Source organism: Haemaphysalis longicornis, unplaced genomic scaffold (assembly GCF_048455015.1).
Source record: "Haemaphysalis longicornis isolate Haplotype H1 unplaced genomic scaffold, Haemaphysalis longicornis Haplotype H1 scaffold_1, whole genome shotgun sequence".
NCBI classification, from domain to species: Eukaryota; Metazoa; Arthropoda; class Arachnida; order Ixodida; family Ixodidae; genus Haemaphysalis; species Haemaphysalis longicornis.
In genome coordinates this window covers 286,558,885-286,583,653 of record NW_027526203.1, presented here as the reverse complement: position 1 = coordinate 286,583,653, position 24,769 = coordinate 286,558,885, and the positions used below count along the sequence as shown (strand labels likewise).

Here is a 24,769-nt window from a genome sequence, read left to right as displayed (position 1 = left end):
CATGGTACTAATACACGGGGACGCTCGTTTTTCAATGCATCCCGCTAGAACGTAACGCTTACTAACAGCAAAGTGTAGGATGGATAAAACTGGTTCAAAATAAACTAACATGATTTAAAGATTTGTGGAACGCTCCCTGTCCGCTTCAGAAATCTTCAAGCACAAGCAGATGCTGTTTGTAGATGGGATATAATTTGTGTTACACTCAAATACCTGATCGGGCCTGGTCGGGTCGGGTGGTCGGTCGAAGCAAGAAAAAGCGTACTTACCTGGTGCCGGGCCTTGTTGGTTACCGAGGACCAGCCCCCAGTGCGAGGTGCAGGCATTGCACTGCGCTCGTGTTTACACCTGCCACTACCCCGAACTGGGGCAGATGGGGCATGCAAATTGCTTGACTCCGGTTCAAACGCGAGAGGGCGCCACCGCCTTAGCAAGTGCGCGATTGCTCCTCCCACCGGAGCTTCTCTGGCGCCCAATCAGCGCGCGCTGTGTGGCAAGATAGAGACTTAAAATCTGAATACATTTATACACTGCATGCTTCATCCCTCCCCAGGTTTCACGTTAGTGGAGATGGCCCGTTTTTTTCTTTCAGTAGCGATCTGCGCATGCGCGGGCTGCCGGTCCACCATTCTTGGGCAGAATTTTCCTCGGGCAAAATAAAAAAAAGGGGGGCCCCTCATCTCGCTGCTTGGGGAGCGGCAATGCTTTCTAGCGCTGCACGTTTGTTTCCTCCTTTTCAACAGGTCGTGGTGGGTTCGTACGTGCACATAAAACATTCGTTCAAAGGAAATAGGCAAAGACGTTTGAGGCTGACTACGCTGAGAGCACGTGAGTGCCAGTGAGGGAGTAATGAAAATAAAAAAGGAGGAAGAAAAAGGAACGCTTCAACCACTGCGGATTAGTCACGGGAATGTGCGCCTGCTAACGTGACATTCATGTGAAAAGTGCGGGTTAGGTGGGTGCGGGAGGGACTGGAGGACGAGAATACTTTGTGCACGAGTTCTGCGAAAGCCAGGCTTTTTTTTTTTTTTTGGAGGGGGGGGGGGGTGCTACTGTCATTTTTAGTTCGCCGTGGCGTGGCTGCCGCTAGGAGGATCAGTACGAGAAAAAGGTTCATTCAAGGCACTGGCTAATTAACTCAATTTTATGAAAACTCAAACTGCCGTCTTACAGAGATGCGCTACCCAGATAGTGACCGTAAGCAGAAAACTAACTCACAAGAGTATAATGAATGCATGCGCTCACAAAAATGCAGTTTACTACCACAACAACGCATAAACCGGCAGCGGTAATAGAGGAAAAAAAATATTAAACGAAAACCCAAAACTGACGTGGAAGCAGAACAAAAAACAAAACACGTGATCAACGCAGTAAACTTGTTACTGGGCTGAAGAAACCGTATAAAAACTCATAAACGCAGTACTAGAAAGACGGTGAAAACATGTTGGCAGGTGTGAGGCGATAAAACTACAGAAAATAAGCCTGCAAGGTAGATAAGTATGTGGAGTTTATCTACATAATAAAAGCGAGTTTATTCAGTGAAGTAGAAAGTGTAAAGATTATCATTTGAGGGCCGTGACTTGTTCTTGGTCAAGGTTCGACCCAGTATTCTTACGACCATGCGTTGTAGATCGTTTCTTTCAGATTCACCAGAAAGGAGATAAATGGACTCTTGTATTTGCCTGTGCAGAGCAGTTTTGAGCAGTTCATGGGCAGCCCCAAACTGCTCTAGCAATAGAAATTCTATGGGCAAATAAAATGGGGAACTTCTGTCGAGCGAGCAGTTCAAAATGGCAATAAAAACCTTCCTAAAATTTGCACCACGTTGGCGTTTTTTGCCGTATGCGTATGCCAGTCGGCAGGTGACCTGATCATGTATCTTCAAAAGGGACAATTTTTGGAATAACGATTCAGTTGAGGAGTGGTAGGGCATGCTGGAAAATATACGTACACATTTTTAGAGCTAAAGCTCTACTACGTCTTTCTCGCAAGGTCATTCATCGCGGCGCAGTGACCTTGACCTGCCGTTGCGTAAGTGTGACAAGTGTGACGTTGGTCGCTGAGCATCGCCATGGATGGCACACTGGTTGGGCCTTCTGTGTGCGCGCTTGAACGCAAGCGACAGTCTTTGCAAACCCAAGACAAACAAGCATTTCGCTTTTGATATCTAAGGTAACAAGTGTTAAACCTGGCCCACATTTTGCAAAACAAGCAGCTCATCCGAATTTGTAGCTGAGGTGGTTCCCCATACACACGTGCCATTTATGAAGTAAAAAAGAGAGCGTTGTAAATGATAACTCTCAGATTACGTGGGAAACAGTCAAAGCAATTCTGTTCTCCACTAGAAGGTTAATGTGGTCATTATACGACATCCGATGTTCGAAGGGAACTTCCAGTGTTTTAGCCTAGTTCACGAGCTCAATTTTGGCGGAAGAAAACATAATATCGCTGATTAGAAATATCTATTTTTAGGTTGGAACAGCATTTCTTGCGCTTTTCTTGTATTAAAGGAGTACTGACAAAACATTTTGAAGGCGAGATAACCTCGGAGACAGATTGGACTCAAGGCCCAAACAAGGCAGAACATACGAAAAAGGAGTTAATGATGCGATGGCGAATTGCATTAAAAATCGTCATCTGCAGTGCTTACGAGAGCGGCAATCGAATATCCGCCTCAGTGTCAAGCCTAACACATCTGCAGGCAAACCTGTACGCAGACCGGCCGGCTGACCCAGCGCGTGTCACATGCAGCACTTCGTCTTCCTCCCAACACCTCCACGATCCGCCTCCTCTCAACTGGCACCTTTAACACCATCCCCGAGCTCCTCGAAGCATACCGCCTTAGCCAAATCGCTCGTCTATCCGCAACCCCCACAGGTTCTATCTTCCTACACCAACTCAACCTCGCTGCTCCAGCCCCCTCTCCCAACTTTACCATATACCCCAATTCCAACGTGAAAACCTCGAAATCCTCCCCCTTCTCCGCCACATGCACCCCCCCTTTCCCCCCCTCCCCCCCCCCCCCCCCCCCGCACCACCACCACGCAACCCGACGACGGGCCCGCGCATTGGCACACTTACGCCTATTCCCCTCATCTCCTGATTCCATTTACGTGGACGCCGCAGAATACAGACACCGACCAGCTTTCGTTGCCGCTATTATAACAGGGGACAGACCGATCCCAGCAGTGGCAGCCACCATCCGCACAGCCAACCCCCACGAGGCGAAGAAGCGGCAGTAGCGCTGTCCATAACACCCCAACCGCCCCCATCTCACATATTCTCCGATTCTAAAACGGCCGTACGACATTTCGCGCAGGGACACATTTCCTTCCCTGCTCGCCAAATTCTCCTATCCCGCCCTCCTCCCGACCAAACCATAATCATCCACTGGACCCCCGGCCACGTGGGCTTTGGCGGTGCGGAAACGGCTCACCTGGCTGCTCGAGGTCTGATTGATCGAGCCCCAGAAGTAGACGTCTCGCAGCACGGCGCACGAAGCTCCCGCGAACCCTTGCTTACCTTTAATGACCTTACCACACACTGCCACCTACAGCGGCGAGAATTACCCCCCCCCCTCACACGTCTCTCCCTCCACCCTTAGACAGATTATGGCGACAATTACAGACCCATTCCCTCCCAATCAGACACGTCCTCCACCACATCTATCCCACATCTCCACCAGATCTATCCACCACATCTATCCCTCCACCGTCCTCCACCACATCTATCCCACATCTATCCCACATCTATCCCCACCCAAACTGCCCTGCATGTGGCGCTCGAGATACCACGCCACACGCCATTTGGGAATGCCCCCGTTTACCCCAGCTCCGTTTACCCAACCCTCCCACTACCTTACTGGAGGTGACCGGGAGCTTTTCACCCGAGCTACAGCTCCTGACCACCACTAGGGCTCAAGATTACCTGGCGCGCCTGCCCCACCTATAGGGACACTCGCTAGGACTGAGCCTCGTTAGAAATAAAAGTTGCTCTCTTTCTCTCACTCCCCAGCCACTGTCTCGAGCGCCGCGCATCGCTATCTAGCCGCGGCAGCGATTTGCCCTCGCGGCGCCTGCATCACGCCCACGGTCACTTTTTACTCAAGTGGCTGACGAGATCAGTACGTAGGGGCATTAGCAGAAACTGCCGCCGACGCGGAATCGACAGTGCTACGGCAGCTCTGCTCTGTGATATTCGTCCGACAGCCAGGTGGGCAGCTTTGTTTATACCAAATACATCCTTTCGCCTCACCCGCTGAAACCGAAACTGCGACTGGCCGCATGCAGTGGCAGGCCTGTCTCCACTTGTCATTCAAAGAAATCACGCAGCACTACCGCCCGGAGCGAACAATATATTCCCTTACAGACAAAGAACCTCACAAGAACAGGAACGTCGAATCATCCAAACCAACACCTTTCCCCACCCAACTAGAGCCCACGTTCTGGCCCCTACCCTGTACTCTTCGCAATGCCGCTTGTGGGAGACTCTGGGTGCCCTCTACCATATTATGCGGGCCTGGGATAAGAACCCCCACCAACGCCCCCGGCCCTTCCCCTCCCCTGGGCACTGGAGAGAGCACTGTCCAGCTCGCTCCCGGACGATCAGCTTTGGCTGGTGAAGACAGCCGAGAGGCCTGACGGTCTCAAGGGATTCTGGAATAAGGACTCGACCCCAAGCCCTACTTTTCCGTAGAGACGGTTATTCCTCCCCTTACACCTTAGTGTGCGTTAAAAGGTTCTTGCTAGTAATGCATTTGTGTTTGCTGGTGAAGCCGATTAAGAAGCGCGCAGTGTTTAACGTTTCATAGGGATACTGGGGTCGTGTGAAGGCCTGCTACGAAGGCCTTTGGGCCATCGTAACTTGATATCAAACTTTAAATTTCCCGGAAAAATGCCTTCCCAGCAATTCATTTGTGTGTTGTAGCGAGACCGACGCTATAGGGGCTTGACGTGTAGCTTTTCAATGCGTTGCATGGGGTTTTGTGTATGTATTAATAAAAAATACTTTAGTAAGAGGTATACGACCTCTTATATGCAAAAATGCCTTTCCAGCAATAGCAATGCATGCATGCAATAGTGAAGCTGAGTTTAAATGGGCTGGGTTTATACCAGAGGCGCGCAAGCATTTCGCGACCATTCCCAGATCGGAGTCACTGAGTCTTTGTGTGTGTGTGTGTGTGTGTGTGTGTGTGTGTGTGTGTGTGTGTGTGTGTGTGTGTGTGTGTGTGTGTGTGTGTGTGTGTGTGTGTGTGTGTGTGTGTGTGTGTGTGTGTGTGTGTGTGTGTGTGTGTGTGTGTGTGTGTGTGTGTGTGTGTGTGTGTGTGTGTGTGTGTGTGTGTGTGTGTGTGTGTGTGTGTGTGTGTGTGTGTGTGTGAGAGAGAGAGAGAGAGAGAGAGAGAGAGAGAGAGAGAGAGAGAGAGAGAGAGAGAGAGAGAGAGAAGGGGGTGGTGATATTGATCTCTTGTTCGCGATTTTAGTAGTGGGCTGAGACTCTTACATTTTGCAGCCATCATTCTTGCGGGCGTAAAACATACCGTGATTACGCTGTGCTCTTGTTCTGCGTTATTTACTGATTAATTGATGCGGAAACGTTTAAAAGCTTGTAGGAGATAAGTCTTTATTTTTAACTAACATTATTTATACAGGACGTTTCTTGTTTCTTGTTTCCATTTTCTTAAATACTTCGGAGTTTTTTCATGGTGGGCTGATTTTTATAAGGGCGAGTTTCACTTGGACTTGTGGAGAAAATTTAATACTGCAGTAACAAGTGGAAAATATGTGTAGAGACGTTGCGTAGACTACACTTACATTTTCTGGTTCACTACAAACTTCAGGCAAGCCCATTAAGCCCAGCTCTTGGTGGAAATGCTCTTATCGATCCGGACAGACAATTTGCGTTGTACATTGATGTGAATTTACTGGCTAGTGCAGGTTCGAATGCATATTGTTAAAATAGACATATGGTTACTAAAACTGCGGTTCAGAACGCCAAATTTTATAAAGTGAACACCAGTATTGGTAATAAATAGGTCAATGCAGGTGGAGCTAATATGGCATTGGTGCTACAGAAAGTGTGTACAAGTGTTTAAAATTCCTGTTCTACTGGTGTGTCTGTGACCACGTTAAATTTAAGTCGCCTACACAGCTAACTTCATACTTGCAATCCGATACAGCCAGAAGATACCGCTCGAGAAGCTGAAAGACGAGCTGTGCATTACTACGAGGAAGAGGGGGGGAGGGGGGATACATTACAGAGTAAGTTGTACGTCCGCATAAGCAGGACAAGACCTCATAGTCACCTGTGATGCAACGAAAATAATCGATTCCCTTCACATTTGCGTCACCATAAGCAAGCATACATATTCCGCCACCACGCATACTAATTCTAGACTTTGTTACCTGCCACTGATGCCAAATAGCCAAACTTTCTTCATACTATGTTTCTGATAAGAAAATGAAGTCAAAGCGAAAATCTAGACTGCTCAAAAGCTAGTCAAGCTCATCCTTTTTCATACTGGTCGAATACTAATTCAGGTGGAAGCAAGGCCCAACGAAATGCAGAAGGTTATAGCTGAAAGTACCAATTGGTCAGAGAGCGTTTGCTAAGACGAACTACCAGGCATCAGCCTACTGCGTACTGCGGTCGGCGGGACATTTATTCAGCGGTGCTCGGTCGCCCTCTTTTTTCGTCACCCAACGTTTACCATTACGGTGCCAGGGGAAACGGCGGACGCTGCGAAGTGCCCATTTTTTGTTTGTTTGTTTCTTTTAGCAAAGTCCTACTTCGTGTTGTCACGTTTTCTTGTCAGGAAAACCCTGATCCCAAGAGTCGGCAGTAACTCCCGTTTCGCAAGCTATTGTTCGCGGGTGGACTGATGCACAACGCTGACGATTGCAGCGGAAAGTTTATCGCTTTTGGTCGGTAGTTTGTGCAGCGCGGAATTCGTTTGCTCTGTCAGGGGGTCAAGGCTCAGCTTTCAAGCAACGTTATTCATCGCGTTCATGAGGCGTCCACCCCGTTTATACTGGAGGCCCTGGATTTCAAGATTTAATTTCCTCTTTTGATATTCCAAATAGTTCAGTGCCGCTGGTATACCATTTGCACTTCAAGTTCCGAGTGAGATTGTTCTAGTTTGGACACTTCCCTGTTTGAAGTTTTGATTTCGGGTCCGTTCTTTGACACCTGAGAGTAAGAACTGCATGTTATTTGTGTGACCTTGACTTGATCGATTCCTCTATGTCCCTGACTGCCATAGTCAAATGGAGAAGTTAATCAAGCTTTCTGTTAATTTCTACAAAGTAGCCATGAGGGAGAGTTCCTGAAAAGGTTTCGTACAAAATGGGTCAGTGTTGTTCATACGACATTGCGGGCATTTCAGCGATTCCTTGCACTCGTCTATTTAGGACTAATTTGTGGATTCCGACACTCAGGAGTATTCAAATAGATGGTACACGTTTGTACACTCGGCATGGCAGGAATGTCTCGTCACCATTCAAGCAATCTGTACACTTCGCATTGATCGCACCTGAATCCCTAGACAGCATTTTGTGTTTTAAAGCGGAGCTTTCTTTGGTATGCAGCCAGGTATGTATATAGGGGGCTGCTGCGACTGCTGCTTGATGGTATCGCCCTCGCCGAACATGGTAACACGTTAATAAGCGGCTCGCGAGAAGGGGGGGGGGGGATGTCGCGTGACAAAGTTACACAAGATAACGCACGCTTCCTCGGACCGTGGAGGGGGGTCGGTGGGGGGGGGGGGGGGGGGGGGGGGGCGTAGGGTAGAGAGAGCGCCTGGGGAAACCCCAGTTTCTGCCTGCACCACGTTCTCTGGGCTTGGAGCTCCGCGCTTGGAGCAGGCGCATACCAAGCAACAAGAGTAGTACCGCGTCTGGCGTCGGAAAATTAAGTCCGGAAAGAACTAAGGAAACTTTCGCTCTCTGTTTGTGCTTCCACCAGGACAGCAGCAGCGGATTAGTGTTATGAACACTTATTCCTCCGCCCCGGTGGCTCAGTGGCTTACGCGCTGCGCTACTGCGCAAGAAACGTCGAGGGCTCGATTCCATGTGTCGTAGATTGAGTCGAAATTTCGGCGGATGTAAAAAATCCACAGGCAGTTTAAATTGATCCATAGCCATCCCTTATACATCGCACTTCGCGCACATCGGCGCCTAAACACTTAACATTTTGAGTTTTTGACAACGCTTGATAATAAATCCGTGCCTGCAGTCTGAATAGTCAGTGCGTACTCTGAAGTCTAGAAAAATGGACACCAACAGGTAGCACATAACCGCATTGGGGTAGTGACAAACACGTTATAAGAATAAATTAATGCTGCTTTCGCCCGCTATTCCGTGGTCGGCGCAGCCAAACCTTCCCTCATTTTTCTTTTTCTTTAAACTTAGCTTATCCTTTCATTTCTGCGTCGGCAGATTCCCGTTGAGCTTGGCTTTGTTTACGCTGTTGCTCAGCTCGACAAGCGCAAGGCTGAGCATCGATATCAGTTGAACTGCCTGGCACACCCATTTCCTGAATCTATTGCGAGCCGATAAAGGCGCGATACGCTGCACACATAAGAGGAGATAAGGGCACGTAAGCCGGAACTCGACTGTGCCATCGTGATAAATTGAAATACGAACAACGGTGCGCGTGGTTTTCAGTACATGCTGAGCTCCCTGGCGACGGGCCGTGTATGCACAGCAGGCATAAGGTTGGGAAAGCCTTCTGGTAACTTATTCTTACTGCGCAGGCGCAGCCCTTCGCTTGGAATGCATATCACATACTAAAAACCACACGCACCGTTGGTCGTATTTCAATTTATCACGATAGTACATACGCTTACCTCCTCTCCACACTACAGTGCTACAGTCCTCGGTGCATCCTGTGCAGCTAGCTACTGCACTCTCCAATGGCACGTCCAGCATCCGCTGTGCTTAGCATGGTCATTGATCCAACCAGTTTAACGGCGAAGGAAAAAGCGGTATAAGACGACCTTTCTTTGTCGTGCAGCATTCTTTCACTCTGCAACACTAATTGACAGGCTTCCCAACGACATGCGGGGCACTTAGCCCGTTCGCGCTAAATAAAACAGGCCGACCTGGTGAGAATCGATGCACAAAGTGCGGTCCGAAACGGTAACGCGAGTAACTATGTGCCCAAGGTTCAGAAAAACGCCAGTCGGGTAGTTGCCCAACCATTATCGCTAAATGGAAACCACGGCACGCAGTAACGAGGCTTTGTGTTCTCTTGGCGCAGCGCGCTTTTATGGCGGTCTACTCCTCGCCTCTATTGGAAAAAATCATGCACCCGACGACGATGGTTGAACGCGAAGCTTAATTCTCGTGATTCTGTGGTTGGCCAATCCCACACTGCCAGTTTGTACTCTAGTGGTACGCACCACTTTTCTAGAATACCCACAGCAAGCAACTCGCGGGTGTGCCCTCTGTATACGTTTGGGTTTGGTGTGTACGGCGCGAATCGGTATCTCCCGCTTGCCGTTCGCTTCGACCATGTAAAAATGGGGCAATCGGATAGACGCCGGCTCCATAACGCGAGGGAACCATTCAGTTTCATCGGCACTATGTAAAAAGATTACAATCGTCTCCCGCACAAGGACATAGTCGGACGAAAATGTCAACAGCCACTTACTTCACGCGGCGCACACAGCGCATCCGTTGCGTTCGCTAGTCCTGAGGGTATGGCCGTGTTGAAAACCAATTATCGGAAGGCAATTAGCGTAAGCATGTGCATAGTTCACGACCCAACAGCTCGTATACGCGGCATCACGAAGTCCCCGTCTCTCCGTAACAACCTCAGGGCTGTCTGCTTGGCTGCCCATCACGTATAGTGTGGGAAGTACCCACGAGGGCGGCGCCAATGTCCTGTTGCCCACTCCTTTTAGTGCTTCTATGTCTACGTGTTCGTTCGTAAATTTCATTGCTTAGCCCAACGTTCCTACTACTATAAAAACGAAGTGCACTAAATTCAAGCTCCAATAGCTCGTTCTGCCAGCTTATGATCCCTGTTTAACCTGTTTAATTTGCTTATGATTTTGTCAGCCTCAGCCAATCGCAACAAACTGGCCATAATACGTCATAAGTTCAGTGCGCAAAATTGGCTAGGTTAATAATAATAACCTTTATTTCACAAGGCACTGAATACATGTGCGGGCCAGCGCAAGCCAAAAAAGGCTTGCGGGGCCGTGCACGGCAGTTGCTGCACATCACGGACGCAGCGATACAAAAATTATGTCGTCTGTGAAGGAAAGGAAAAAAATAAAGGGAAAAAGTAAAAGAAAAGTACAAAAAATCGTTGGGGAATAATACAAGCACCAGAGAATAACTTCAACCACGTAATGCAAAAACAGCGCCTCTAACTTGATCACGGGTGCTAAGAGAAAACAGCTCCGAGGGAAGGGAGTTGAGGATAGAAGGGACATTGGAAGTACGCAACCGCTCACCATACTTTATGTGAACACTCGGCACAACAATGTGATCTCGTTAGCGGAGGTCACCATGAGGCGTGTACAGTATACAGTGTTCATGAGACCAGATATATTTCAACACCACTGTCTGTTAAAACAACATAAAGAAAATCAGGCATTCTTGACAACTGAAAAACGTCTGCATGCGACTCAAGTGATACACCGTACATTACAGACCCAAGAACAGATTTCAAGACACAGTTGTCGCTTGCCCATTTTCTGTTTTCTTCATTATACAGCCTATTTGAATGAAGTTTTCGTTAAAAGTGGTGTCTTTGTTATTCTAACGCGGTAATGTTTCGAATGAACCAAACTTGCAATTTGTCTTCATGGCCCCCTTCAGTAGACGATGTAAGCTTGTGGCTGAAAAATGGATGACAGGAAATTGAAGTAGATGTGGGCTGGAGTTCTATCGCATTAAAAATTCATAGTTCCTGGATAATTTTTATATATCTGTGTATTATGTATTTGGGCTGAGTTTATGTAGGCATTCCGGTTTCTTTGTCCGTACACTGACATGTCTGAATTTTACATGTGGCACTTTTTGAAACAGCCGTTGTGTTTGTAGGTTGGTAACAATTCGCGCCGCCGCAATGTTATTTTAAGCCTATCTGTCCCTCAAGGTGCTTCGCAGCCCAGACGGGCCGGTTCTCGACCGCCTATGTCCCGGTGAGGCAACGCATATAGGCGACATCGCTGCGGGTGTAAAGCGAGGCGATGCGCTTTTGCCACCGTTCTAAAGCTAGCCGGATAAGGACCAGCCAGGCAGCGCGGTTTGATAACCACTTCCGCTGGCAGGCTCTGAGATACTCTTCTTTCGTGACTGTCTCGTCGTTTTCCGCCTGGCGTATTTGTTGCGTTTCCTACCTTCCGTAGTGGTATGTATAACATGAACTTCTCGGCAATGGAGCCCTTGATTATTGGTTTGATGGTGTGGCGAAGTTGATCCGTAATTTAAAAATTTCGTCTTCTTTAGGAATAGATGGTAATAACTCAAAGTTCTGGAAAAATACTGAAGTGTACTCATTTTCATTTATAATTATGAGCAACATTTTTTCGCAGTCTCTTTGGTCGTTTTCTTTGCCGAAAGATTTTAAAGTCGGCAAGGTTAAAAGTTTCAATCTATTGTTTCAATCTGGCGACATGCATTCACCTCTAAATTACCGCCCTATTTTTATTACAAGTGTGCCATGCAAGATTATAGAGCATATAATATACTCCACGCTTATTAACTTTCTAGAAACAAGTTCATTCTTTTCATCCAGTCAGCACGGCTTCCGTAAATAATTTTCTTGTGATACCCAGCTTATTTCCTTTACACATGACATTTGTGCCGCGTTAGATAATAGATTTCACATTGACACCATCTTCTTGGACTTTTCTAAAGCATTTGATCTTGTTTCTCACCAATTACTTTGTCATAAATTAAGTGCTCTCAACATTGACTGTAATATTATGCTGTGGATTGAAAACTTTTTTATCCAACCGAACACAATTTGCCTCTGCTAACAATTTTGATTCTGCGCTTTGTCCTGCCACCTCCGGGGTTCTGCAAGGCACTGTTCTCGGAACTTTGCTTTTCTTATTTATTTTAATGACTTACCTAACTCCGTAACATCCTCAATAAGGTTATTCGCCAATGATTGTGTCATTTACCACGTAATATTACCAAATTCTGACACTCTAACATTACAGTCTGATCTAGATAAGATTTCTACCTGGTGTGATACTTGGAAGATGCGTCTTAACAGTCAAAAGTGCAAACCAATGAGAATTTCCCACAGTACTGCTCCACCTAACTTACACAATTATCCCATTATGAATTCTCTACTCGAAGAGGTCACCTCTTATAAATACTAGGCGTCTACAAAACATCTAACCTTTCCTGGCAAACTTACATTAACCATATCACTAACAAAGCCAACCGCACGCTTGGTTAGCTCCGTCGTAATTTCTCAATGGCCCCAGTTAACGTAAAGCTACTTCTTTACAAAACACTAATACGCCCTAAGCTTGAATGTGTCTCTTCTGTCTGGAACCCTGGAGTAGAATATCTAACAAATGCAATAGAATCCGTTCAAAATGGCACTGTACGTTTTATTCTTGCTAACTGCTCTCGGACAGCAAGTGTAACATCTATGAAGGCTACCTTAAACCTTCCTCTCCTCTCAAACCGTAGGAAACTAGCACGATTAGTACTACTGCAGAAAATTTACTATTACAATCCGGAATTAAGAATTCAATTTTTCTCTGCACCTTCATATATACCGTCTCGAACTGATGGCCTCCATAAATTGTTCGTTCCACAGTGCCGCTCGAATTTATTTTTCTACTCATTTATTCCAAAAACCACCAATGAATGGAACCACCCCCCGCCTCAAATGCTAACATAACCGATTTGTCTGCATTTAGATATTCTATAGAAAAACACTTTCGTTAATCCGCGTGTTTTTTTTTATTTTTCCTGTTTTTGATATCATTTCCTGTGTTTGCATTATGTATGAACTCCACTCCCTTCTGTAACGCCTTCGGACCTTGAAGGTATAATAAATGAAATGAAATGAAATGAAATTTTCTTAGGGGGGGATGACTGGCCAGAGAGTGCTTATTGGCTTTTGTATAACTTGTTCCCTTGTCTATTTTGCCTATTTTAGTCAAGAATCAAGAACCCAGCTTCGATGCAACCGAAATTATAACTTGCTATGGTGTTCCATACGACACATCTTGAAACTGCTTCTGTGAAGGTCAAGTGTTCATGTGGAGTTTGCATAGATGTCATCGCTGCGAAAAACATTTATCTCGATTCAGCAATTGTTATCCTTCACTATATCACAAAAAATGCGGAGAGTAAAATGATAAGAGGGGCAACGCGATATTCTGTAATAATATCCACAGCAATCACTTAAAAATGGCATATGGAAGATATAAGTACATGGACTTAGTTATCTCGGAGCTTCACTTTTCACTCAGAAAATGCACGTCTGTAGTTAGGCTTGTACTCAGCTTATAAGGAATGAGCACTGCTTGCTTAAGCCTACCCCAGGGCACATACATTAAGCTGACGTTTCCCAGCCAAGCCGTTACACGGGTTCAGAATTTTTCCTTTCTTTCTGCGGGTCTGTAAGAAGCGTTGCCATTCTTGGTGTGTAAACTTAGCGTCTCCCCCCATTTTCCCTGCCCTCTTTTGCTGAATGCAGTGTGCTGGACGTGGCGTAGAAGAGCAGCAATGGCGGTAGTGGGCCTTTCGTCGCAAGGGCCAGCTCGACCACGGCCCTTCTCTCTACCCTGATGTCCAGAGCAGACCCCGCCGCCCCAAGATCCGCCCTCTGTGTGCCGCGACATGTCTTTCCACTCGTGGCCGTGGTGGGCCTACTGCCTCATCTTCGCGTTCGCCTGCCAGTTGCTCCTCGTGAGTGTGCGCACGCCCTACACTTAAACCGTTCTCTCTTTCTGTCTCCAGCCCACACACGCACACACGCATGCATACAGACAGACAGATAAGAACGCAGAACGAAATATTGGGCTGAATTTAAGTACCCGTCGACTCCGCAGAGCAAGTCTGCTGTTTCTCCCGAACCCTTGAGGCCACACTTTTGTTTCCTGTAAATGCAATTTTTGTCCATAAGGGCTGGAAGTTAGGCCTTTATATATAAAAATTTTACTTACTCATTTCGAGTCGCTTCTCTTTTGCCGTACGGCCTTTAGCGTTTCTTCGTGTCCTGAAGGCTTAGATGAAGGCTTATCTTGTGACCCGCCCCGATGGCTCAGTGATTAAGGCGTTGTGCTGCTGAGCCCTATAACGCGGGTTCGATTCCCGGCCGCGGCGGCCGCTTTCCGATGGAGGCGAAAAGCGAAAACGCCCGTGTGTTTGAGATTTGGGCGCACGTTAAAGATCCCCAGGTGGTCAAAATTAAGCCGGAGCTATCCACTACGGCGCGCCTCATCGCCTATGTAGCGTCGGTGCGTTATAATCAATCAAATCAAAACTTGTTTGTGGAGTAGCTGCCCAGCTCTTTCATGACAGCAATTTTTAACCTTCGTTGCCCTCGCACCGGTGCCATTGAAATTTAGGGTTAGTTCCTCTGTTGAGGGAATTGGTAGGATCCTAAAATTCACAGGACCGTCCCTTTCCTAAGGATACGCCACCATGCCTGTATCGCTGGAACTGACGAGGCAGGAATCGTGCTAACAAATAGGTGCTTGATTCACAGGAAGATGATATGCAGACAAGTTAAGGAGACGATAACAATCACTCACGACGGCGTTTACAACGCATGTTTCCTGGAGGGGGAGTGGTGTTGGTAAAACATTTATTATCTACGGCTTCAAACGGGCAGCATTCCCGCGACCATGCGTAAGGCGAGAAGCCAAGAGCAAAAGCCAAAATGCCCAAGACACATTTCGTTCACCTAACCAAACAAAAGGACACTTCAGTGAGCGAAGGGAAAATCATGCACCACTTCGTTTAACGACGACGATGGTTGAACCCGAAGCTTTCTCGTGACGTATTCTTTGGTTGTCGTCTGAGTTTTACGAACCGCTTCGCCCACGTCGAAATGGAGCAATCGGATGGACACCAGCTTCATAACGCAAGGGACCCGGTTTCGATTCCGCCCACCGCCCACGTCTTTTTACTTTCACTTCACCCACAATCATTCATCATCGTCGTCAGAGGAAGTTGGCTTTACTGCCGGACTTTTTCGCGTTACAGACGCATCAGTGAGAATACAGAAGCTTCGCTTAAAAAGTAACAAGTCAGCTGTCGCGTCATTGGTCTAAATTGATGTCATGTTGAGCCTGGTTCCCGCTTCGCCTGCTGGCGATGCGTAAACGGCTGCCAAGAGTTGCTTTTTCGACCACTGCCAGGCTCTTGCTTCCCAGGGAGTAATACAGCTGACGGATGGCTTCCTTTCAATTCAAGCGCTACCAGTTCAACACAGCTGCGGCCGTCGCTGCGCGCTCCGACAAGGGTTAATGCTCGTGACGAAGGTGGCGCATGGTGACATCGCAGCTACGTAGAAAAGGAATGGAAAAAGTATAGGACTGCGTGCTTAACCATCTGTCCGCGACGGAGAAAGCATAATCGAGCAGGAAATGAAGAGGGACGGTCTGGCGCTAAACCTCATAGTTATACTCCTATTGAATATTATTACAGGTGATGGTGCATTCATACCCACACACCGCTCTTCAATTTTTACCGCTCTTCAGAGAAATGTTCCAATATAGAAGTGCTGTGCCAGGCGAACGCTGCTCATGTGCTTCCACTGTACCACACGCCACAGCCTAGAAGTTTCAATAGTACACAAAGCGTAATTTGGTCCCTGAACGTATAATAAAACGTGCGAGTATGCCGACATGCACACAGTGAGTTCTAGAATGGCAAAGTTCCTCTAGAAAGATCTAGGTGCTGCACTGAGCCCGTTTAGGTGGCAATCTCAGAGTGTCTTTCTCGGGGCCGGCGGGGCGGTGCAGGTGCCCATCGGGGCGGTGGAATTCCAGTGGAGCTACCTGGCCCACGCGCCCGAGGGCGAGCGCAGTGAGGCGCACGTGGAGAACGAGACGTGCACCTTTCGCGGCGACCCGTTCACCGTGGAGAAGTTCAAGGAGAAGGCCGCCGTCGAGTGCTACATGTACACCAACGGGCTGCGCGAGGAGTTCCAGAAGAAGTGAGCGGCCGCTTCAGCTCCTCTTGATGACGCGAGGCCTTAATTTGTTGCGGCGGAGGTGAAATGCTAGTGGTTCGATTGCGCGCCCTGCGTGAGTCCGCTTAAATAACGCTCTATAGTTGCGCACATTTTGTTACCGAAAGTCGGGGATGTCGATACATAATATGCATAATATGGGCCTCAAGCACACCTTGTCTGGGAAGCCTTAAGGGGAGGGGAAGGGGGGTCGCGTGCTATACTTCGTGAATATTGTGCTAAACGTATAGGTTGTATTCACTGGCGCGGCACGCATGCGGGCAACCATGCGCGTGCGCCGCCATGCTGTTGGCCAAGCGTCTGTGTTGCTAAGGCGGCGCCACACTGGTTAAATCGGACTCCACGAGTGGCAGTATTTGTCCGTGCTGGCGGCCGATAAAGCACAGTGCATAACAGCGAGCCGTTCGTTGATCCAAACTGTGCCCCACTGAACGCGAAACCTGGACGACAAATACTGTTGCGAGCAGCACCCTACGATCTATTTATAGCCATACACGGTTGAAATCGTCGCACGACTAGGTCAAGCGGTAAAAAAATTTGAAGCGTAGGTATGCGTGCAACTGCGTCCTGATGGACCAAGTCGCGTGGGTGTGCAATGCCACACCCACGTGACTTGTGGGTGTGGCATTGCTAGCGAGCATTGCCAGATACGTAGTTAAGTTTCAGTGCCATTGTTTATTTGCATAGTTGCGGTACTAGTACAGTGAAACCTCGATATATCGAACAGCGCGGTGCCCGCGAAATAGTTCGATATAACCAGAATTCGATATATATAATCACGTAGAAAACGCGTCATAAACTGGTACAAATCTATACATACCCAGCTTTCTCGCTCAAAATTACAACCTCTCGGGAACCTAGACAAACCACTTTAGGAAAATGATATTTGGCATGAAGCTAGAAGTCAACGTGAAGATTAAAACGCTAAAAGAATATTTTAGGTTTCTGAATATTTTTTTGTGAAATTCGCTGTCAAATCTAACTCCCCATGCATTTCTATGGGATAGTTCCCATGGCTCAGGAACCCAGTCGCGCAACGTGCGCGGCTTGAAACTGTGCACAAAGCAAGTATTCACCCCAAATATTAGCTGTGCAAAAGACCTTTTCATTTCGCTAAACAATTGCAGAGTAATCACTGTTGAAAGGACTGCCATGAGCGGGAAAGCTGCACATGAATGAACGAATTGTGCAGTAAATACCCACTTGGTGCTTCAAAGTATTTATTCTTTTGGCTTAAAGTACTCCAGCAGGGTAGCCTGGCGTGTTATACACGACTTCCTCAACGTAGTCCAAACGTTCCACAAGCGACAGGCCGGTGCCTTCTATAGCGCTGCAGTAGCGGTGCGGTAGGGCCTAAACCACTGAAGCCTCGGTCGAAGTCGGGAGCGGGGCACTATCAGCGCTTGCGGGTACAACCTCGGCAGCGTCTTCGTTTGTGCGCTCAGTAGTAACCTCCGCTAGGATCTCCACACCCGCCAACTCCGCCGTCGTTCCGGTGCTGTCGTCACCGCCAACAAAGTCATCAATGCACGTGCTTCGTGGCTCAGCCCCAACAAAGCGCTCCAGCTGGTCTAGGTTTCTTCAAGCTCGCATTCTTCTTTTGCACCGTCCCATTCTGCTTCGGTGCAACCGATGCGCAGCAGTCGGCAACGCCCATCGCGCCACCGCTATCCTCGAGGGTACTGCGGGATAGCTCGCCGACCGTCAACAGAGCGCGAGTGGTCTGGGCAGTCTGGGGTGTTCGATATGGGCCGTTCGATATACCCATTTCATGTCCGTCCCAGTTCGAAATAAAAAATTAAAAATGCATGTGATTTCCCGCGTGATATAGAAAGTGTTCGATATAGGCAATAATTCGATATATCCGTGTTCGATATATCCAGGTTTGACTGTAATCGTCATCATGTCGATCGAAGAGGTCGTCGTCTTTTTTCGCGGCGAGTGGTGGATGCAAAGTCATCCTCAGCATTGTGGACTTCCACCAGCTCAACTGGCAAAGCTTGCACTAAGCCGCGCAAGGCTTGAACCATAGCGAAGCCGCAGTAGTTCTTTATACGCGAGCACTGAAGGACACATCACCCCACATTTGTACAAGTTTGAGATTGTTTATTTACATGTTCCGTCGTCGCTTTACACTGGGCTAGTAGTAGTCAGCGTCATATGTATCGATATCGTCATGTTCCTCATGTCAAGCATTATACATGCGCGGTAGCGCAGACGACAGAGCTGGAGTTTTTTTTTTGTTTGCTAAAGCCACTGCGCGTACCGGGAACGCTCGGCGGTCACCGCGAGGCATGCGCTCACGAGATCTGTAACACCGAACTTATGGCTTGTACAAAAGCTCTGCTGCTAAAACTGAAGCGAAAGGCAATGGTTCGGGCAGGGAAGTTGCTGGGGGGCGAGCAGCCCACTACACGCGCCATGGCCGTCACGAAGAACTACGCTCACAAACCAAATACAGCATTGTGGTGTCCTGACCAAGGGCCAAAAAGCAACATGAGTGCTTCCACGAAACACTACAGCGAGCAGTTCATCCAATGGGGCTCATGAGGGCACTCCTAAATTCGAATAAATATCAGTGATGCATGCGCTGGTACTCACGGATCTTTTCGTTGCGGCGTAACTGCTGGTGGCTATGACGAACACACGCACCTAGCTGGGCGTAATAACCAAAAACTGTATGTTGGTTCAAATACGCGATACCATCAAAAAAAGAATTTTCGAAGGCGGTACAAGATAACAAAACCAAAATTAATTTCCGATACTGATACTCAATAGCGTAGCTCCGATGCTTTGATTACATTACGTACACAATTAGTAGCGCTCGAGATATAAAAATGCGTTATTTTACGCAGCCAGTTTATCCCTGCTTTCCCGAATAAAAATAACCTATTGATTTCAAAAAAGCCGCCTACCCCGCTTATTTACTGAACCACGTATTAGTTCATTCAAATTCGAGCTTTTCTAGCTGTCAGGCGTGCTCGTTCTTTCTAGGCAAGTGTAAAGATGGAAGCACGGCGGCACTTCACCTGCCGCTTCCATGAGAAGCGTAGGAAACGAATTTTTAAAATCTTGTGATGCGAGAAATTAATGTATATATAAAACAGTATCAACAAATCTTTATTGAACGCCTTTCTTGTTAGTTGTTATTATGGTAGTACTAACAATTGCCGTGTTTGCAGTTAAGTATTTGCCATTTTCGGACACAGTAAACATCCAGTTTTCGTTCGCCCGTGCCCGTTCGGTCGATCAGGAACCTTTCGCGGTCCCGGCTCCGGTTGGTTTGACAGGCGGCTCAGTGGGCGATGGTGATGTTCTCCAATATGAGGCCAAACTGAAGAGTTCGAACCCTATAGTTGATAGTATGAGAAGTGAAGGCTTTATAGAAATATTTTACATATGTGTAATAACAGAAATACATCAGATTAAAAGGTCTATCGTAACTCCCAGTTCACATGAGTCACTCTTGAGTGACATCGACGGGGACTGTCTTCCCGCAGGAGGATCAGCCTGTTTCTCCGGTGCTTACCGCACCTTAACTTTCGACGCCAACCCTCGAACTCTTGTGGGTGCAAGTGTACCTAAACCACTTGAGCCTCATCAGCTGCGAACTGTTAAATTGGCGAAGGCGTCCCAGAACCGAGCTCCTTCACCTCCGTCATGTAGTGGTAGCGTGGTGGACGAGCGGCAAGCAGGAGAGTCGCCTCGGTGTTGACGACAAAGAGCCGAGAGCAAAACTTAACTGGTTTAATGCATAGCGAGAGCGATGATGCAGGAACAGCACCTGGCGTGCTTACAGCATGGCAGTCGAACATGCAAAGCAACGCTCTCAGTCGAGCCTGCGATGCGAACTCGGCTCGCCGAAAGGCCAGAATTTGCACAGAAGTGCCAATGGTCCATAGCAGCGCTGTGCGCACGGAACAAAAAAAGTACAAACACACAAGAACCCCCTCCACAGGTCTCGTAATGCGTTCGCACACGCCGGTGTATGCTGTGTTGAAGAGAGGGGAAAAGGGGGGTTCCAACTGCCGGCCGACGTTTGCAGAGACGGGCCAGAACACGCCGCCGCTATAACTAAATTCCACCGGTTCCTGCAGCTGCCCACGCCGGTGTCCATGACTCATGGACGGCCGAGGCGCGCGCCAGCCAGTCTCTGGCTCGTCGAAACTTGTTCGCAGCGCGGTATGAGTTGGCTTCACCCCAACACAGAGAGCTTCACCGGACTGCACCAAACTTGAATCACGCGCGCGCAGGGTAGCGGTGCGCTAAATCATAACATAACCCATTTCCCGCTCTACGAAACCATCTGGGCCCCGATGACCAATGAACCCTCTAGCCTAGGATGCGAAGCTTTTTTTTCGCGCTTTCGCGAGAACATTTAGGCACTCGGTCATTCTCTCCTCTGGAGACGCCCCTCCTGCGCGTCTGACTGCATTATGGATGGTCCAAAGCTCTCCGACAGCTGTCAATCATGGTCATTCGCCAACAGTTAACCGCATGTTACCCCATGCAAGGCGCAACACATTTGCGGTACGCGCGGCGGCGAGCGCGCGGAAGCTCCAAAGAAGGTGGAGGAGGGCAGGAGGGGGGGGGGCTTTAACGTACATCAGTGTGGACAGAACTGCCCCAACTGTTACAAGCGTCCCGCGTAGGATAGGAGGCGCTGCTGTTAATTGCAACTGATATCTCTCAGACTACGCGCGCCATCCGCATTCCGGCAAGCGGGCCAATCCGCGCGTCCCAAAGGCTCGGTCTTTCGCGTGCCGAGTTTCCTACGTATATATGCACTCCGGGACGTCCACGCAAAACATAACTAGCCTTGTTCTTCAGTTCAACCAGTGCATGTTCGACCAGACACAGAGGTGGTCTTCCCACGCGAGGCCTGTGTAACAGCGAATGACCTCACGAGGGATTTGACACACACTTAAATTTCACCGGCAACACATACAAACTCCTCGTCTGCGTTTTTTATGCGATTAAGCCGAATCGGAAGCATCGGCAGCGTAGGGGGACGGTGGTGTAGCAAACAATGTGGTGGTAATATGCCGGATAAGTTGACCTCCGCGAGGTATACAGTAAAGCGAAAGGGGGCACATACCGGCAGTGACTGCTGCTCCGAGGCCCAGTGGCGAACGGCAGAGCCAAACAGCACCGCTTCCCAACCAGAAAACAAGCCTGCATACAACACAGACGACCAGACCGGTCATAATTACGAGGGCCTCATGGTAGCCAACACACGAAATTCTGCCCATGCTCGAACGGCGGTTTAGGCCCGCCGTAGTGGAATGCTACGGATTAGTTTACACAACCACGGGCTGATTCCTCCGATATCTTATGCAGCCGGGCATTTTCTGCCTTTATCAGAAAAATAGCCACGACGGCCAAAACTCGAACCAGGGACCTTGTGATTATAGCAGTACAACGCTCTCACCTCAGCAGTACCATTGTGGTTGCGTGAGACTCGATAATGCGACTGCATCCGGTGTTTAAACGGAAGGTAAGATAACCTTTGGCCAATAGGCCTCCTCAGGCTGCAGTCAGGTGAAGGGCTGTAGTAAAAATGCCGACGCGCAGTCAACGCATTAATAACGATGTTTTTTAGTGCTGGCCTCTATTGCGTCATTATAGCACGAAATTTGAAGTTTTCGATAATTTTTGTGTGTTTTCTTTTCAAAGAAACACATCTCGTGGCAGTAATAAAGCTGAGTGAGCGCCCGAAGAGTACTTTCTTTTTAATTGAGCCAGGTTATGTTTTGTTTTCCCGGCCCCTTTCACGAGACAGTCAGGTGCCAACGCGGCCTCTACCCCTGACGGGCCGCAAGTGGCAGACCCTCGCCAACCAGCGGAAGGGCGTGCCCTGCATATGCACATTCCGTATTACTCGCTTGTGCGAAGCCAACATACATCTCATTCTTTACTGCCACCCTTTTGATCGTTATCGACACGAGCACAGTATTTTTCTACATGCTTATATCGAAGCTATGCATCGAGCACCCCACCACGCAGTCGCATTAACCCCCGCCGCTTTGTTAGCGGCCAAGCGCACGCTATTTATTGGGTCCTCCCATTTCCTCACAAGCGACTTCTGGTCCTCCTTTTCTGACTAAAAAAGGCTTAATCATCATCTCTAGCCGAGTAGCAGCAAGGTACCCCTGCCTATGAAGACCCATTTGCTATGAAGACGCAACCGTCATAAGAGTTCGCTACTTACTACCCCCACTCCCCTCCCTTAACGCGTTCATCTTCTGGCCTTCCTTCGCGAATAAAGGTGTTACAACACAACATTCTTCGTGTTTTAAGCAGCATGATGCAGCCTGAGATTCGCCGCTAGTGCCTATTCAGTACTCAGTGCTCATTAAGCCCCCCACCGCCTTCACTCATCTCTATCTTTCAGTACTGCCAGATTTTTCTTCAACGGTTCCACTGATCAAAAAAATTCAACAGAAACTAGGCTGAATATGTGATATTCAGTGGAATAGAGAGCGAAAGGCGCCTTTGCGGAACGCCTACACTTTCAGGGTGTGCTACAACGCCCGTTTCCCCAAGATCTGCCTGAACTGCACCGAGACGCGGCCCCCTAACGAGCAAGACTGCCACTTGCCCGACATCGACGACGAGAGTAGCCCGCTCTTCTTGGCGTTCCGCACCAAGACCATCGGTCGCCTCTGGGCCAACTGCGTTCGAGAGGCAATGGCCTGCTGCCGCCACATGCTGGACACACCACGCCGAACAGGTGGGCGAGCCCCCGTGCTCTGTTCGCGTCGCCTATTGCTCTCATTATCATAAACATAACAGTACTGCTTCACAGAACGTGTGAACGGCGTGAACTACAGACGACCACAGAGGGAGCACGACGCGACGGAAGATACGCTTAGTGTGGCGTATCTGGAGCTGTAATCCCAGTGCGGGGGTAATATGGGCATGTCTGCGTTGGCACGGATGCGGAGTATCAAGTGCTTTTTTTCGCGTTGCTGTTTCTAGTTACAGCGAAATTTACTAGCCACGATGAATTTTTCTTCCGCCTCCTGGACCTTAAAAAACAGGCCATAAACCTTGCATAGTAAACCCCGCATTATACTTTGGCATCACCTGACCCCTGGATGAGCGGCAGTTAAAAAAAAAAAAAAAAAAAACGACCAGTGGCCGAGTGGTCATGAGCACAACATCAGAAGCAGAAGGGCTGGGCGAGATTCCAGGAACGTCCATGATGTCTAGAGAATTTTATTTTTAATACCTGCGCTTGGATAGCGTACGCGTCACTATGCCGGCGACGAACGCACGCCAAGCTATAGCGGAGACACGGCGGCTAACACCGGACACGTACGCTCCCGGCGCTGCCCCGAAAAAAATATCTCCACAATAAGCCACTGGCCCCTGTCGCTACAAAGAGCCACGTGAACACACTTACTGGGGAAGAGCGCGCGACATTCAGCCCGCTGAACAGCACACAGGCTGTACTGTTTGTGTAGGTTGTATTATTACAAGGGATATCCCAACCAGCATAGTCGACCAGCCCATACCCATAATGCACACATGACACATGCCCACGTTCGGGGCATATTTTCTCATTTACAGTCGGTGGAACGGCTCATGCGTCGCGGAGGACCAGTACTGCCTTTTGCACATCGCAGTGATATCTTTCAGCGCTGAGGTGTTGCGGTGACTCGTACTGATGCTTTTCTGCAATAAGCTTTTGATTGCGGGGGTGCAGCCTTTACAAGTGTAAACAGTGCTTTTCTTTCCTGTTAGGAATGCACTTCTCATTTTATCTCAAACTGCGAGTAAAATTCGAAATGATCTCCCAAAGGAGACACGCCCTACAGTGAAAATTTAAAGATGTTTCATAAGAAATAATGGCCCTTGGATAGTTATTGCAATCGCATATTACTCCTTGAGGAGTCCTTGCTGTGATGGTCTGTGATTTTTCGGACCACCGGATTGAGCAGTCCTGTAAATACCGATGTATTTTCAGATGTCTTGTACTTGTCCTTGGATTACAAGCCGAATTCGCAACAAAAAAGGGCAGCTGCTCTGTTAGTGCTTACAGACCAAATATATAGCATCGGTAAGGAACAAGATTCCCTCTGAACACAAGCACAAATGTTCGCAGTAAAAGTGCAGACCCGTTCTGTTAAAATTTCACGGATAAAATATAAACTTTTGTACTTGTCTTCACTGGTCACCGCCTTGTATTTTGTTCTCAAATTCAGGATGTAAGTGGTCAGTGGCGTACAGCACTGATCGGAACGGCGACTTTACTTTGTCCTTCCTCTGGGCAGTGCGCCCTCTGCACGAGTTCAGTTGCAGTTGCACAGGTAGTCACAGATTAAAATCTGCGGTCGGGGAGCCTACAAAATCGATTCGGCGCCGTATTTCAGCTGGAGTCTACTGCAACCGCACATGGGATGGCCTTACGTGCTACGAGGACACCAACGCTAACACGAACGTGTCGAAGGTCTGCCCGCGGGTGCTCTACATCTACTCAAAGCCCCACTGCGAATGTGAGTGCTGTGCGCGCATAGTTGGATTGCGAAAGTCTGAAAACGTTCTAGCATGTTCGCTGGTGTCGAGCATTCGCTCGTGT

General features: G+C 48.4%; 1 protein-coding gene across 3 annotated transcripts in view; it reads left to right on the top strand.

Moving 5' to 3' along the window:
* Positions 1-24,769, top strand: part of LOC144147296 (calcitonin gene-related peptide type 1 receptor-like) — a 97,361-nt gene that overhangs the window by 29,756 nt on the left and 42,836 nt on the right. For all 3 annotated transcript variants that reach the window (XM_077679404.1, XM_077679395.1, XM_077679413.1), the window contains exons 2-5: positions 13,681-13,892; positions 15,956-16,149; positions 22,704-22,918; positions 24,564-24,686. In XM_077679404.1, the coding sequence (XP_077535530.1) occupies positions 13,824-13,892; positions 15,956-16,149; positions 22,704-22,918; positions 24,564-24,686 (601 nt within the window). In that variant the 5' untranslated portion in view covers positions 13,681-13,823. The remainder of the gene's footprint in view (positions 1-13,680; positions 13,893-15,955; positions 16,150-22,703; positions 22,919-24,563; positions 24,687-24,769) is intronic.